This window comes from Sphaeramia orbicularis, chromosome 4 (assembly GCF_902148855.1).
Source record: "Sphaeramia orbicularis chromosome 4, fSphaOr1.1, whole genome shotgun sequence".
Taxonomy (NCBI): domain Eukaryota; kingdom Metazoa; phylum Chordata; class Actinopteri; order Kurtiformes; family Apogonidae; genus Sphaeramia; species Sphaeramia orbicularis.
Window position 1 is genome coordinate 9,307,432 of NC_043960.1, and position 15,015 is coordinate 9,322,446.

Consider the following 15,015-nt stretch of genomic DNA (forward strand, 5'->3'; position numbering starts at 1 on the left):
ATGATGATCTGGTGACACCTTGTGGGATTATATTACCATTACAACTGTGAAAAAACAAATCACTGCAAATTTAACCAAACAACATCATTTAATAAATGATTTTTGAAATACAAAACATCTGTGCAAAAATGTTCAGATGAAATACAAAGACAAGACCATGCTTGGTCAATAGGATATGCATGTAAACCTTTTGTGAAATCGTTATTTAAAAAAAAAAAAAAAAAAAAAATGTTATGCTGCTTTTAATGGATCTAGAATTTAACAAAAAGGCACAATGATGTTGTTTTTGCCGATACAATTATAGTTACACTTGCTTTAGATTCACAGTCTTGTGTACAAGTGGTTTTTTGCACTGCTAGATATGTACACATTAATCCTTTACATGTTGGAGGAGGTCGTGTGTACAGCTCAGATGCCTAGGTAGCTCAGTCTGCTTCAGAGGAAACAAAGGTAGACAGACAAAAAAAAAAAGCCATGACAAATTCACTGAAAATGAATACAAATATCCTGGACTGCGTTCGAAAAGAGGATCAACAAGAGCTTTTCCCTTCATATAAGACGGATCATCAGCTGCTCAAACTAACAAATCGGGTTTATTAAACTATCATGTTGTCAACCAAACCCGATAAGGATCATAGGTTTCAGTTTAGATAAGTTAAATACTGCCACAGACAGGATGCACTATTGTTTTCCCACATGCCACAAACAGTATATGCACTGCATTCTTTGTATTTAACATAAAGGGGTGTGTGTTGTGCTGAATTACAGAGTTATAGACAAATACACACTGGAAAAAAATCTAAATCTTACCAAGTGTATTTTTGTCATTTCTAGTCAAAATATCTCATCATACTTAAAATAAGACATAATCCCCTGGAGAGTAACTTTTCAGTGAGATATAAGAACTTATTTTTAGGCAATATATCTTGAAAATCTTATTTCAAGAAATCTTACCAAGATGATTTTCATTTGTTGCATTAGCAGATTTTTTTTTTTTTTTTTTTTGCTTGAATTAAGCAAAAAAGAATCTTGAATAAAGCAAAAAAAAAAAAAACTTCTTTAATTAAACAAACAAACAAAAAAATCTTGAATTAAGCAAAAAAAAAAAAAAAAAAAAAAATTCTGGAAATAAGCAAAAAAAAAAAAAAATCTTGAATTAAGCGGAAAAAAAAATAAAAAAAAATCTTGAATTAAAAAAATAAAATAAAAATTCTTGAATTAAGCCAAAAATCTGCCAATGGTACAAGTGAAAATTATCTTGGTAAGATTTCTTGAAATAAGATTTTCAAGATCTATTGTCTAAAAATAAGTTCTTTATATTTCACTTACAAGATACTCTTTAGGTGATTATGTCTAATTTTAAATGTGATGAGATATTTTGACTAGAAATGAGAAAAATACACTTGGTAAGATTAAGATTTTTTCCAGTGCAACTGATATTACTGTCTGAAAATCAGCAATTCAGTGCAAGGAAGACTTGTACTGTTATTAAAAACCTATGACTGTCTACCTCACAGGCACTGAAAACATGTTCAGTATCAACCAATCTGCAGCTGAATTTTTTGCAAATATTAAAGGGAAAAATGTTATATTTGATATTTAGCCCTATTTAATATCACCTATCATCTCAAGTGAAGCATGATTTGTGTGATTTAAAAAAAAAAAAAATTGAATTTATCATTTACCAAACACACACACATTTCTTCATGTCACAAATGGATATTACAGTAAATGTATCCAGCCCTTACATGATTTATCTGCTGTTAGATGGAACTATTCCAATAATTACACCTGCAATGGGGAGACCTAAACAAAAAAAAAATGACAAATTCATTAAATCATTCGCTTCTTTTCCTTTTAAACATGCACCTGTTTTAACTTGGGATTCCCTAAATATCAGTTTTGCTGTTTATTTTTATCCAGCCAGGACACGTTTTCTTTCTTTGCATAATAGGAGTCAAACATTAAAATAGAGTTTAGGATGGTAGACGGCCAAATGTGAAAAAATAACTCTACACTAAAAGATTTAGCTGCAAACACAAACTAAAATCCCCTGTTAATCAAATTATTCCTTGTTAAGGCAACTTATTATTTTCCTCAGGCATAAAATGGGCACAAAAAATAAATAAATATGATTTTCAAAGCTCTCAGGACACCATTAAAAAACACCCAGGCAAACAAATTAATTAAAAAAACATAAGCTGACTTTGTAAAGGTAGCATTAGTTGCAACAAAAAAACTGCTCTGTTTTGTGTATTTTTTCGTTTTTCTATGTGTGACTGTGGGTGATAAATTTCATCGAGTAGGACGGGCAGAAAACCAGGAAGGAGAGGAGCAAATAAAACATGAAAGCAAGTGATTATAAAATCCTTCAAAACACTGAAAAATATTCTATAAAAAACCATAACCAATCTGCAATAAAAGATTTAAGGTTTGCTAGAGTTGATATTTCAGCTTAGTGACAGTAAATGGACCCCAGCCTTTGTTATGGTGGGTGAAGTATTTTTTTTTTGTGTTTTTTTTTTTACCCTGAGACCAGTCTGGTTTAGATGAAGAGGATATGAGCACTATTTTCATTTGTGTATCTGCATTGGAAGTTTGATGCCAAATCCGCTCAGAGAAAGACCAAAGAGGGTCTAAAAAGAAGGGTAAAAGGCTGATGTACTGTGGATTTTACTGTTATAATTGTACGTACTCCCAGTTTTTCTGGTTCCTCATTCTTGGCAGCTGCATATGGAGATTTTGAGAAAAGTCCAAGTCCAAGTTGAGGTTGCGCAAAAACATTCAGGTGTCATTTCCAAAAGGATTTTAAATGAAAAGGGAGGTGTCGCTTTGCTGTACAGTACAAACAATGCTACGGATCATGTATGGCAGGGGTGTCAAACTCATTTTAGTTCAGGGTCCACATTCAGGTAAATTAGATCTGCAGTGGGCCGAACCAGTAAAATAATAAAAAATAATAATATAGCAATAATGTCAACTCCGAACTTTTCTCTATGTTTAAGAGCGAAAAAAGTTAATTTACACTACGACAAGGTTTATATCTACAAACTATCCTTTCAAACAATGTGAATAACATGAACAAACTGAAAAAGTAAGTGTAATTTTAACAATATTCTGCCTTCGTTTTTCATTTACACATGTACATTATAACACTGGGTTACAAAAAAACGTTTTTTGCAAGTTGTCTAGGTTTTTTCAACTGAATTAGGACCATTTTGCAACACTAAATCCAAAAATGATATGTTTTTCTCAATCAGGTCAGGTTTTTTTGGCTAATTTGATTTTGAAAAATTTGATCTTCTCACAAAATTGATTACATTTTTGTGACTTTATCAGTTGATTTTTTTATATAGTTCTCACCCAAAATAGGTTTTAAGAGAAAAAAAATCATTTTCTAACAGGATTCCTGTTAGGTACAATGGTGTATTCACCGCAGATGTAGCAGAATACGTCAGGCTTATTTTTGCAAGATCTTCTAGTCGAAGCCATTTCATTCACCTGTAATATTAAAAAAAACAATCATAAATTGGCAAAAGTAAAATCTTCAGAACTCATTTATTGCAAGAAATATGAAAGAATTTTGTATCATATGATGTGAAAATGCCCATAAATGTAAGCAAAAATGTTAAAAAGCCAATATGTAGCATAGTTCAGAAAGTTGACCTGATTGAGCAAAATTAATGTGATTTTTGGATTCAGCACACCAAAATTATCCTACACAAAACATTTAGTAACAGGCAGAATCTTGTTAAAATTGTACTGACTTCTCTTAAGACATTTCAGGTTGTTCATATTTGTTCAGGTTATATATATATATATATATATATATATATATATATATATATATTTTTTTTTTTTTTTTTTTTTTTTTTGCAAAATTATGCTTTGTTTTAGTGTAAATACATGAAAATATTTACATTTACAAGGAGAAAAATTTGAAGTTGTCATTATTTATATGTTATTATGATCGTATTTTACTGCTCCTGTCCACTTGAGATTGAACTGGTCTGAATGTGGAACCTGAACTAAAAGGATTGTTAACATCTTAGTGTAATTTTTGCATTTCACAAATTCATTCCAAGGGCCGGACTGGATCCTTTGATGGGCCGGATTGGACCCTTTAATGGGCCAGATTAGACCCTTTGGCGGGTCGGATTTGACCCCCGGGCCACATGTTTGACACCTGTGATGTATGGGATCAAAAGGGGGGTGGGATATTTGTACACAGCCTCGTTTACTGTTCTACTTGAGCAGAATTGGTTCTGGTCTTCTCTGTAAAAGCCACTGAACATCTTTTGTTTGTCGTTCCCGTTCACGCTTGGAGTAACACAGTGTCACAGTGTCACAGTGCACAGAAACGTACTTTCTCATGTTGTGTTTTTTTATGTCCGGCTACAAGCGCATCACAACAGGAGACATGAATGTCAGCGTCTTTGTAGCGTTCAGGATCAGCGATTCAGCCAGGGGGAGCTTGTTGCCTGTCAGTCAAATCAGTTAGTTTGGAGACACAGGATTTGAAAAGTAAAGATTTTTCAATAATAAAATGTTCCTTTGAATATATATCTATGCATTTCATTCACTGATTGATTCAGGACTTATGTACCGTATTTACACAGAGGTTAAAATAACACATGTTCAAACCATGGTATTAAGTACACTTGTTTTACACAATAAGGCATTAAAAGGTCAGCTGTGTATATACTGGTGTAGCTGCACCCGTGTTTTTCACACTGTGGGTTTTAATCCAGATGTGCGTCCAGGCCTGTTTCTGCCGGGTCTCTGTTTGACACATGGTCAGAGCTGGTCCCGTGTGAAAAAGGGTCAAACTTTCTCAAATGCGAGTGCGAGTCTGATTATCTACAGGTCTGCCGTGATGACGTTATCGTTGTACATTATTATGTCAGAATCAGCAGCGAGCAGTGCTGATGTTTGGGATGTGTGGTCCAGCTGTCCCATCCCCTTCTGGGAAATTTGTCCGTACATCTGAGCTGGACCTCCGCTCCCCGGCATGATGCAGTGGGAGAGCAGCGGCGTGTTGGCGTCATGGTTGGAGCCTGTAGTGGAGGGAACTCCGCTGACGTGACCTGTGCTGGTGGAGCCGCTAGCGCTGCTGGGTGAGCGACTCTTCGGAGGAGGCAGATGGTGCTGGATTACTCTAGTGGGTGGTGCCGGGGGGGCGAAGTGGGCTGGGAAAGCCGCGTAACCCGGCGGGATGGGGTAGCCGTTCACTGGGATAAAGCGCTGGTGGGTTTGGGGCACAGCCATGGGTGTCCAGGCTGGAATTGGAGCCATCTGGCCTGGAGGGGGGATGGCCTGGGCTGGGTAGAGGTACCCAGCGGCGGCGGCGGCAGCGGCGTACCGGGGGTTGCTCAGGTTGCTGACAGGGCTGGCGCTGAGTGAAGTCGTCTGGGTGGTTGCGTTTCCTCCGCCACCAGAAGGCGTGCTGGAGCTGGCATGGGATGACAGCCCCTCCCAGGCTCGCAGGCGGGCGTGGATGTCCTTGAAACGTGGTCGGCGAGCTGGTCCTTCCTGCCAGCACTCAGTCATCAAACCATAGAATCTGAAAGACCAAAGAGGACGTCATCATTTGGATAATATCGCTATACAGGGTGTATAAAAAAAATTATACATTTTGAAAAATTACCACCAGTTCCGCATTTGAAAATTTTTGGAATTTTCTTTTATGGACGTCGGTAGGTAGGGGATTGGTGGATATTTGTCCACATTTACAGACCCAGGGGCAAATTACGCAATCCAAGTTAAAACTGTTTTGCGCGAAGTAGTGGTAGGATTTAAATAAAACTAGAAGCACTCCGAGAGCGCAGACTTTTGCCAAGGCAGATCAGTGGCCCCCCCACCCCCAATTACCACCAAAACTTGATCATTGGTTCCTTGTGCCAGTATCAACATTTCCTGAAATTTTCATCCAAATCTGTCCATAACTTTTTGAGTTATCTCGCACACAGACAGACAAACAGACAAACCAACGCCAACAAAAACATAACCTCCTTGGCAGAGGTAAATATTTTTTTTGAATATTCTTTGCATTGGACTTTTTTTTTTTTAAAGTAAAGCTGTGAAACTCTTGTCCCCTACAGACGACAAAAATGAATTGCTGGGACTCAGGAGGATAGTGAAATAATGTTTTTACATAACAATATAAACCTGTAAAAAATTGACTCACTTCTCACTACGTGCAAAAAATGTATATATAAAAAAAGCATTTATTCAGCCAGTTATTGCTGTTTTCCACATTTCTGTCCTGAATAGTTAGCAGTAAAAGGGATTCTTGTAGTATAAAAACATTAACACTTGTAATCAGTTCATTTCAAAGTGATCCAAATGATCGCACTGCTTTTTTACACACAACAGGTGAGATTTAAATTTTTTTCACTGCTCAGTTTTGTTTTTTCTGGAACATATGTTTTTGCTTTCTACTTCTGCAGCTTTATTGTTTTAGTGTTATTTGTTAAATTTGAACTTTGACCTACTTTTCCCAAAATGTAATGACATGTATTCTGGGTGACTGACAATCTATAAACCTAATTTGGTGGAAGGTAAGGAAAAAGAAAACTGCAATTTTTTTCTCCAGACCTTGACTTGATGTACTTTTATACTTGAGTGCCTATTTTTTTGGTTAAGAGTGTACCTGTTGTGTGAAGTAGAAAAGTTCATTTTAAGAAATGTATGGATGAATGAATGCATAAAAAAACAAACAAACAAACAAAAAAAAACTATTTGGTATGAACTGCAGCAATAGTTTTGCTGCTAAAGTGTCAACAAAGAAACGAACCAAACCAAAAACAATACCCCTTGCCTCCCCTTTGGGGGGTGGGGTAATAAATGACAGAGAGTTACATTTTAAAATGTGCAAGATTTTTTAAGTGTTCTCATATCTTTGTCAAATGTTCATGTTTGTCACTTGTTCACTGACATATTATATGATCCTGAACATACCTGGGTGGACAGTCCTCTGGACAGGGCAGCAGCTGCCTCTTTCTCACCATCTCCATCACTTCCTGGTTGGAGAAGCCATAATAAGGCTGCAGGCCGTAACTGAAGATCTCCCACAGCACCACCCCATATGACCAAATGTCGGAGTCTGAGTTGAATTTTCCGTAGGCGATGGCCTCGGGGGGCATCCAGCGGATGGGCAGGAGGGTTTTGGGCTGGATGCAGTAGTAGTCTGAGGAGTAGATTTCTCTGGACAGACCCAGGTCCGAGATCTTGACGTGAAGCTGTTCCCCTACTAGTATGTTCCGAGCTGCAAGGTCTTTATGGATGTAGAAGTGACTGGACAAGTAGTCCATCCCAGCAGCCACCTAGGAAGGATGAGTTTCACAGGATTAGACCAAAGGTGATGATAAGTGGACTAAATCAAACACACAGGTCTGACAGTGTCGAAAAACTCCATTTCATGTAAAACTAAAAATAAAACTGATTCCATATCCAACCTGAATTGCCATATGTAGGAAGTCTCCGTGATCCAGGCTGGATTTCACGGTGCCGTCCTCATCGCTGCTGCAGCCGACATCAGAGTGTGGAGAACGCATGATGAGGAACTCATGAAGGTCTCCTTGGGGCAGGAACTCGAACAGCATACAGACCGGCTGCTCCTGGGTGACAACGCCCACCAGACACACCACGTTGGGATGTTGTAGGTCGGTCAGTACCGCCGCCTCCTGGGTTGCAAAGAATACAGCATGAATCAATCTCAAACCTTTGTTGAGCTCAGAATTACTAAGTTAAGGAGGAACTTACAATAGAACCAAGAACAACAACAAAAACAATGGTGATAAACAATACAAACAATAAATCTTTTCAGAATGACTGATGGAATTATAACATAAGGTCAGGTATTTAACTCTCTCTTTTTTTTTTTTCTACCTGTCTTTCTCTTGCACTGGTGTGTTGCATGTTGCTGCTGTCAACTGTGAAATTTCCCCATGATGGGATCAAAAAAGTCCTATCTTATCTTATCTTATCCTGTTAAAACTAAAAACTAAAAAACTGGTGAAATGAAAGACTTAAAAATGGACAAAATCCTATTCCTAGTGTCCTATTCAAAGCTACATGTGCACTATGAATAAAAGTGGATTTACTGATGTCAGTATAAACAGACAGTGGCTGAAACGTAATAAAATCATAACAACAAAAACTAAAAAAGACAATTTTGGAATTACACTCTTAACCTTTAAAGACCCTGAACTATTATTGTGGCAAATTCAAGATGGATTTTTTTTCTCTACATTTAACCTTTTCTTTTTTTTTTTTTTTTTTTTAACTTTTATTGAATAAAACAAAATAAAACAAAAAAACAATGTACAGAGTAACAACGTTTGTCCTGAGATTGGGCCCAAGATTACAATATAAAATATTTGGTTACAATGAAGAAAAGGAGAGAAAAAAAAAAAACAATCCAGGCTTAAATATCCATTCCAATATGACTGAATACTGGTCTCCATCTTCTTTCAAAGGTCGGAGTCTTCAGCTGTAGCTGTGCTGTTAACTGTTCCATTAGACAAACTTGTTTAATTTTTTGTATCCATTGTCCAATTGTAGGTGATTCAGGTTTCAGCCATAACATTGTTATCATTTTTCTCGCAGTCATCAGAAGAAGATGTAGTATGAATTCTTGGTCGTGGGACAGACCATCAGGGAATATGTCCAGTAAAAATAATAATGGGTCCATAGAGAGGTTCACTTTAAGTAAACTATCCAATATGCCTTTTACATTAGTCCAGAAGTGTTTCACAATGGGGCACTCCCAAAATATGTGTCTGATTACCGACAAGACCACAGTTTCTCCAACACATTTAACCTTTTCTAAGTGACTTATCACTATTTATTACAGTATGACCCTCTGCATCTTGCATATTTCAGTGTAAATCATGTATTTTCCTATATTTAATTCACTGATCGTGTAGATGTTCATTAAAGCTCAGAGTAAATTCAAATGTTATATATCAGAGCAGAGAGAACTGAAGAAAAAGTGACTTTTCCCGCAAAATAAAAAAAAATAAAAAAAAAAAAGACGTGAAACAAGTGTCTACTTCTACTGTCATTTATCAAACTCAATGGGTTTTACTGGTGAATCAGTGATGTAGAAGATGACAATGTTTCCATGGTAACTACGGAGGCTCTGAACGTCCAAATGGGTCATATCTGATGACCATGAAAAGACGACAAACTGTAATTATTTACATATATGGATAGGATTAGTGGATAAACAGTTATTATGCATTTTAGATGAGTGGATGCTTTTGGTCGCTGGCAGTTGTTTGGCTCTTTGGGGGTTAATAGTTAATTGTCATCTTTAGAGTATGGAATGTTCTTTAGGCCAAAGGTAACTGAAATTCACCACAGTTCAGTCTGAGGCCACTTACATTTTTCACACTCAAAAAAACGTACTTGAAAATTGTCATGTCTCAAACTAGCTCCACCCCATTCTCTGTTGATGGAAAGTCAGCGTAGGACTCATATTTGCTTATTTTTGGAACTATTTAAAGTGAATAACCATGAATTTAGCCACTGTTCAGTGCTTTTTATCCATATACATCTTCTCCCGTTGCCCACCACATTTACCTTCTGTGTAAATATAACATGTCAGGCTTCAAGTCTTGTGGGAAGAGATGTTTCCACTGGGACAGAAGTCCTCTGTAGTTTATTACTGAGTATTTTAGTACATTTCATCTCCACACTAAATTTCCAAATAAAGGGGCTATATGTGATATTCCTACTTTCAAATATTAATAAGTGAGCTAAAATTATTATTAGAGTGTTTGGAATAAAGAGCTCTAAAGTCATCCCAAAGATTTTCGAGATATGTACAGAGTATATATATGTCAGGGTAGAGACTGCGATCTGGTAGGATCGGCGATTCTACCAGTAGAGACTCCGATCGTAGTCTCTACCAGTAGAAACTCCGATCAGAGTCTCTACTGGTAGAAACTCCGATCCGAACCCTAACCCTAACCCTAACCCTAATCCCTAACCCTAACCCTAACCCTTCTACTGGCAGGATCGGAGTTTCTACCAGTAGAGACTCTGATTGGAGTTTCTACTGGTAGAGACTACGATCGGAGTCTCTACTGGTAAAATCGCCGATCCTACCACATCGCAGTCTCTACCCTTACATATATACACACACTGGTCGACCAGGGGATTTATGTGACCACTAGAGGGAGTAGTGAGTCACTCTTCTGGTCATCAGAACATCTAAAAGTGACCAGATGGGATGAGAACCAGTAAGGAACAACTTTTAAAGTAAAAAAAAGTGATAAAAGCTAGAAGCACTGGACACAGCTCTAAATAAACAGAATGGAGTTTGATGCTGAGATGGCAGCATTTTTTCTGCACGGGTGAGTTTGATTCTGAGGTTTATGAGGTATAAAGTTACTATGGGATGTTATTATTGTTGCTAAGTTGTCATTTGTTGATTCACAGTTCAGACAAAACTGCGACAGTTCTGACCTTGTTTGTTGGACTGGAGAGTGTGGAATATCAATACTACATAGAACCCCTTAAACTAATAAATCTACTGAGGAAACAGACAGGAAAAAGTCATCATGTATCATCATCATGTATTAAAAAGGCCATATGTAGTAGTTCTACTTTCAAATACTAATAAAAAACACAAAAAATTATCATTAACGTGCAGATTAACAAGTTACGTAGTGCTTACCAGTGTAGTGATGGTGTATTATGTAGACCCACTGTCAAAATAAGTGTCGGTGAGTTTTAGTTTGAAGAAGAAAACTGGATGATACTATAATACAGATGTGTGGAAACAGTGAACTTCATACTTTATTCAGTGAGTGATACAGTCTGTTCCCACTACTATTGAGTGTGTGGAATATCAATACTGCATCTAACCGCTTTAAGCTTGTACCTTTTTTTTTTTTTTTTAAACATTCTGTTCATTGGGTTTCTTCACATATGAAAACAAAGAACATAGTTCTGTTGTTTGATCCAAAAGTCAAACAAATAGACCAGGGGTGGCCAACCCTGGTCCTGGAGAGCTACTATCCTGCATGTTTTAGTTGTGTCCCTCTTCCAACACACCTGACGGTCATTATCAGGCTTCTGCAGAGCTTGATGGTAGGCCTATCATTTGAATCAGGTGTGTTGCAAGAGGGATACATCTAAAACATGCAGGATAGTAGATCTCGAGGACCAGGATTGGACACCCCTGTTTTAGATGTTTCGCTCTTTCAGCACACCTGATGGTCGTTATCAGGCTTCTGCAGAGCTTGATGATGGGCTTATCATTTGAATCAGGTGTGTTGGAAAAGGGATACTAGTAAAACATGCAGGATTGTGGCTCTCCAGGACCAGGGTTGGCCACCCCTGAAATAGACAAACAACATGCAGAACAAACGCCCCCCCCCCCCGGCATACATCCCCTCCAGATTACAGGAAAGGCTTGTATTTATCTTATAATTATAATAACAATAATAATAATAATAATAATAATAATAATAATAATAATAATAATGGATTAGATTTCTATAGTGCTTTTCTAGGCACCCAAAGTGCTTTACATTATTGATCCATTATTCATTTGTGCTCTCATTCACCCTCTGGTGGTGGTAACCTATGTTTGTAGCCACAGCTATCATGGGGCAGACTGACAGAAGCGTGCCCTCCAACCACCAACAAACATTGTGTGAGTGACACTGGAGGCAAGGTGGGTGAAGTGTCTTGCCCAAAGACTCAATGGCACATGACTAGGACAGATTTCAACCGCCAACCCTTCGGTTATCGGACGACCCACTCTAGCTCCTGAGCCATGGCCACCCAAAAAAAGAAAAAATGTAGAGTGAGTATTTCCCTGTGTCGAGGGAATCGTCAGATCATTACAGAACAGAGGCGATTACGAAAATTAAATGGTTAAATATGTACGGTTGTGTTCACATTTCATTGACTACAGATGTGTTAGAACACGTTCATCTCACAGACGAGTTCGTTCAGAATCAGCTTTATTACAAATCAGCGGACTCGATGTTCACTTCTCATACATTCCCGTTGCGCTGTTTTCTCATTCGATCTATGGTTAATGCAGTTGCCCATAGAAGCCCGGTGTCCATGGACTTCAATGGGACTGAGTGGAACAGTTTTTTTCATTGCGTCAAAACTCGACGGTAACTGGATAAATGCCATGATGTTGTCACACTGGGCTTCCACGTGCTGATTGGAGGATCAGTCGAAAGGCTGAATCCCGTTTGATTGACAGCTATTTTGAGATGTACTCCTTCACTTGACAGAGTTCAGTTTAATACCGTCACGCATTCTGCTGTGAAATCAAGAGAGGAACCACTACGAAATTACTTGTTCATTTCTTGCACTGTAAATAAAACACACTCATTGTACTTCCTTGTTTCAATTTAACATAATTTCAACGTTTTTGTGTTTACTTGGTATGATAAGGTCACTGACCATTTTCTTAAAAAGGAACAGAGGGCCAAATTTATGTTTAAATAACTTGACTTTTTTTTTTTTTTTGATGTAAGCCGACAATGAGCTTCCCCTGTCTGAAAGACAAGCAGCCGCCACTGTTACAGAAGTACTGAATAAGGTTACAGAATGAAGAGGTTTTTTTTTTTTTTTTTTTTTTTTACAAACACATGATAAAAAAACTAAATTCTCTGTGCAGTGATTAATTCTGTACCTGCTGGAAGTCGCCCCACTGTTGGGCATCTTTGAGGGTCTTTATGGCCACTAGCTGTGCCTGGTCCATGCCTGGGAGGTAGAGGTGACCCTTGTAAATCTTCCCTAAAGGGCACTCTCCAAGCTCCTCCATGAAACGAACAGCCGACAAGGGAAGCTCTTTGGCCTTACTCTGCAGAGAGAAAATAAAAAAGAAGAGAGAAGTTAGAGCTAAGGATGGCAGAGGGATGATAGGGAAAAAAGCAGGTCATTAGTTTTTGTTAGACCAGTATTCTCCACTCACCTTTATCCTTGTATGGAAAAGTAAAAAGTTGTCATGAAGTTTACATTAGCTTTGCTAAATTTGACACAGGCAATCTGCCTAACACAACACCAGTGTGTTAGCAATAAATCAGTGCATGTAAAAAAAAATGATAAAAGTATAGCCTGGAGTGTTGATAATTGTCACAATCAGGCCACGTCCATTACATCAGCTCTTAATAACCCCTTTTAAGCCTTTGGAAAGAAATGTGGGAAAATCTGAAAATCTGGCAATGTGTTTCACAGCTTAAAAATGTCATTTAGCTGACAAGTTAGCAGCTTTAGGAAGACTGAGCAATTAATTCTCTTGCCAGTATAAATGTACACAGAATCAGCTGTAGCTCTGTTTTTAAAAGAATGGTCTTGGCTTTTGAGCAGGACTAAGATCGGAGGTTTCTAAAGTTAAAACCTACAGGACTGTGCAGAACATTAGGGTTAGGATAGGATTGCAAAACTTTTCAGCTGGATCAAATCTAGCGCTTAAACGCAGGGACGATGTCGTGATTCCACTGAAAGTCTCATATCTAAGAAGCAAACCACATGATTTCAGAAGAAGACGGGCTTTATGAGTGTGTTTTTGTGTGTTTGAACAGATACAGTGAGGCGCTCGGGGTGTGTGCGCAGCCATACTTGGGAGAAGATAAAAGGTGAGAAGAGGTTGGCAGAGATTTTCAGATTCCAGGAACTCGGAGATGAATAATGAAATTCCTCTGTGAGCGGGCGGGAGACACACAGGCCTGTATGATCTCTGAGGGGGGTGCAGTGTGTGCATGAGTGTACGTATGAGTAGAAAGTGGTGTCCTGCTGATGTTATGAAAAGAACAGATGTTTTTAGTTATGGGTTTGTTGCACCCCTTCCTAAATCCCCACACCCAAACCCTCAGATCCTCCTCACACCACCACAGGTTGTGTGTGTGTGTATAATTTTATGTGTGTCTAAATGGATGGCCAGACAGTGTCCCGTGGGAGACCCGCTGCACAGCCTGCTGGGTAATAGTGTTCTGTACAAATACATTAGTACAAAGTAGGAAAAACAGACTGTTGAAGATTTATGTTTCTTTTACACATTTTGTTGTTTCTTGTTTAATAAGCATTTGTGGAGAGCAACTGAATATTTGCATTTTAATCCAAATTTCAGCTACTTGTACTTTTACTTGGGTGCTTCTATGAAACTGGTCCCTAACAACAGGACATGGGGGCTAAAAATGCAAACCAGATGCAGACTAATGTTATGAAGTAAGTTTGGAAGCACTTTGGGTCTATTTTAACCCTTTCATGTACGAATTATGAGAACCTTAATCAATATTTTTTTCCCTGAGTGTTTTCATTTCTCTTTAAACATGAAAAAAACAATGTGATTGAAAAAATTCTTATAAAAAAATACAAAATAAATAAACAGATAAAATAAATAAGAAGTAAAAAAAAATATAATAATAATAATAATAATAATCATCATCATCATCATCATCATCATCAGCTGGACACCATGCATTTAATTTTTGAAGCAACGAAACATGTATTTACTGATAAATTGTGTGAAAACTACGGGGGTGGGGGGCTTGTGTTTCTGGGGGTTTATGCTCAAGGGAGATCTACACAAGGTTACCAATTCATGTCAGAAAAGATACATAGCGTCTTAAAACTTTAATAAAGATATGTGTAAAAAAAAAAATACAAATAAAAAATCCATGAATACACAAGAGAACAGCTGTAGAATAGCGGTCCACTCTAGTGACCTGTATGCATGAAAGAGTTAAAAATAAATACTTACTGAGATAAAAGAGAAACTATTTTTCAGATAAAACACATTTTTATATTATTTTACATTATATTTAATACAAAAATCCGAATGTAACACGGTCAAAAGGACACCAAAATTACGCAGTACTATATTAAAAAAAATATCTCTTTATTCTCTCACAGGTACATTTTGGGAATTGAACTAACTAGCGGCATTGTACCCATGGCTAAAACGCCCTCCTGTGGTGCAACAGTGGCACTGTAGCCCTCCCGTGCTCCAACATCAATCAGACACAAGGACAC

At 37.7% G+C, this 15,015-nt stretch overlaps 1 protein-coding gene across 2 annotated transcripts in view; it reads right to left on the bottom strand.

The window, feature by feature from the left end:
- Positions 1-4,109: 4,109 nt before the first annotated feature.
- The window catches only part of ror1 (receptor tyrosine kinase-like orphan receptor 1), a 254,783-nt gene continuing 243,877 nt past the window's right edge, over positions 4,110-15,015 (bottom strand). For both annotated transcript variants that reach the window (XM_030132891.1, XM_030132890.1), the window contains 4 exons: positions 12,674-12,844; positions 7,458-7,685; positions 6,961-7,325; positions 4,110-5,563 (listed from right to left, as the gene is read on the bottom strand). In XM_030132891.1, the coding sequence (XP_029988751.1) occupies positions 4,861-5,563; positions 6,961-7,325; positions 7,458-7,685; positions 12,674-12,844 (1,467 nt within the window). In that variant the 3' untranslated portion in view covers positions 4,110-4,860. The remainder of the gene's footprint in view (positions 5,564-6,960; positions 7,326-7,457; positions 7,686-12,673; positions 12,845-15,015) is intronic.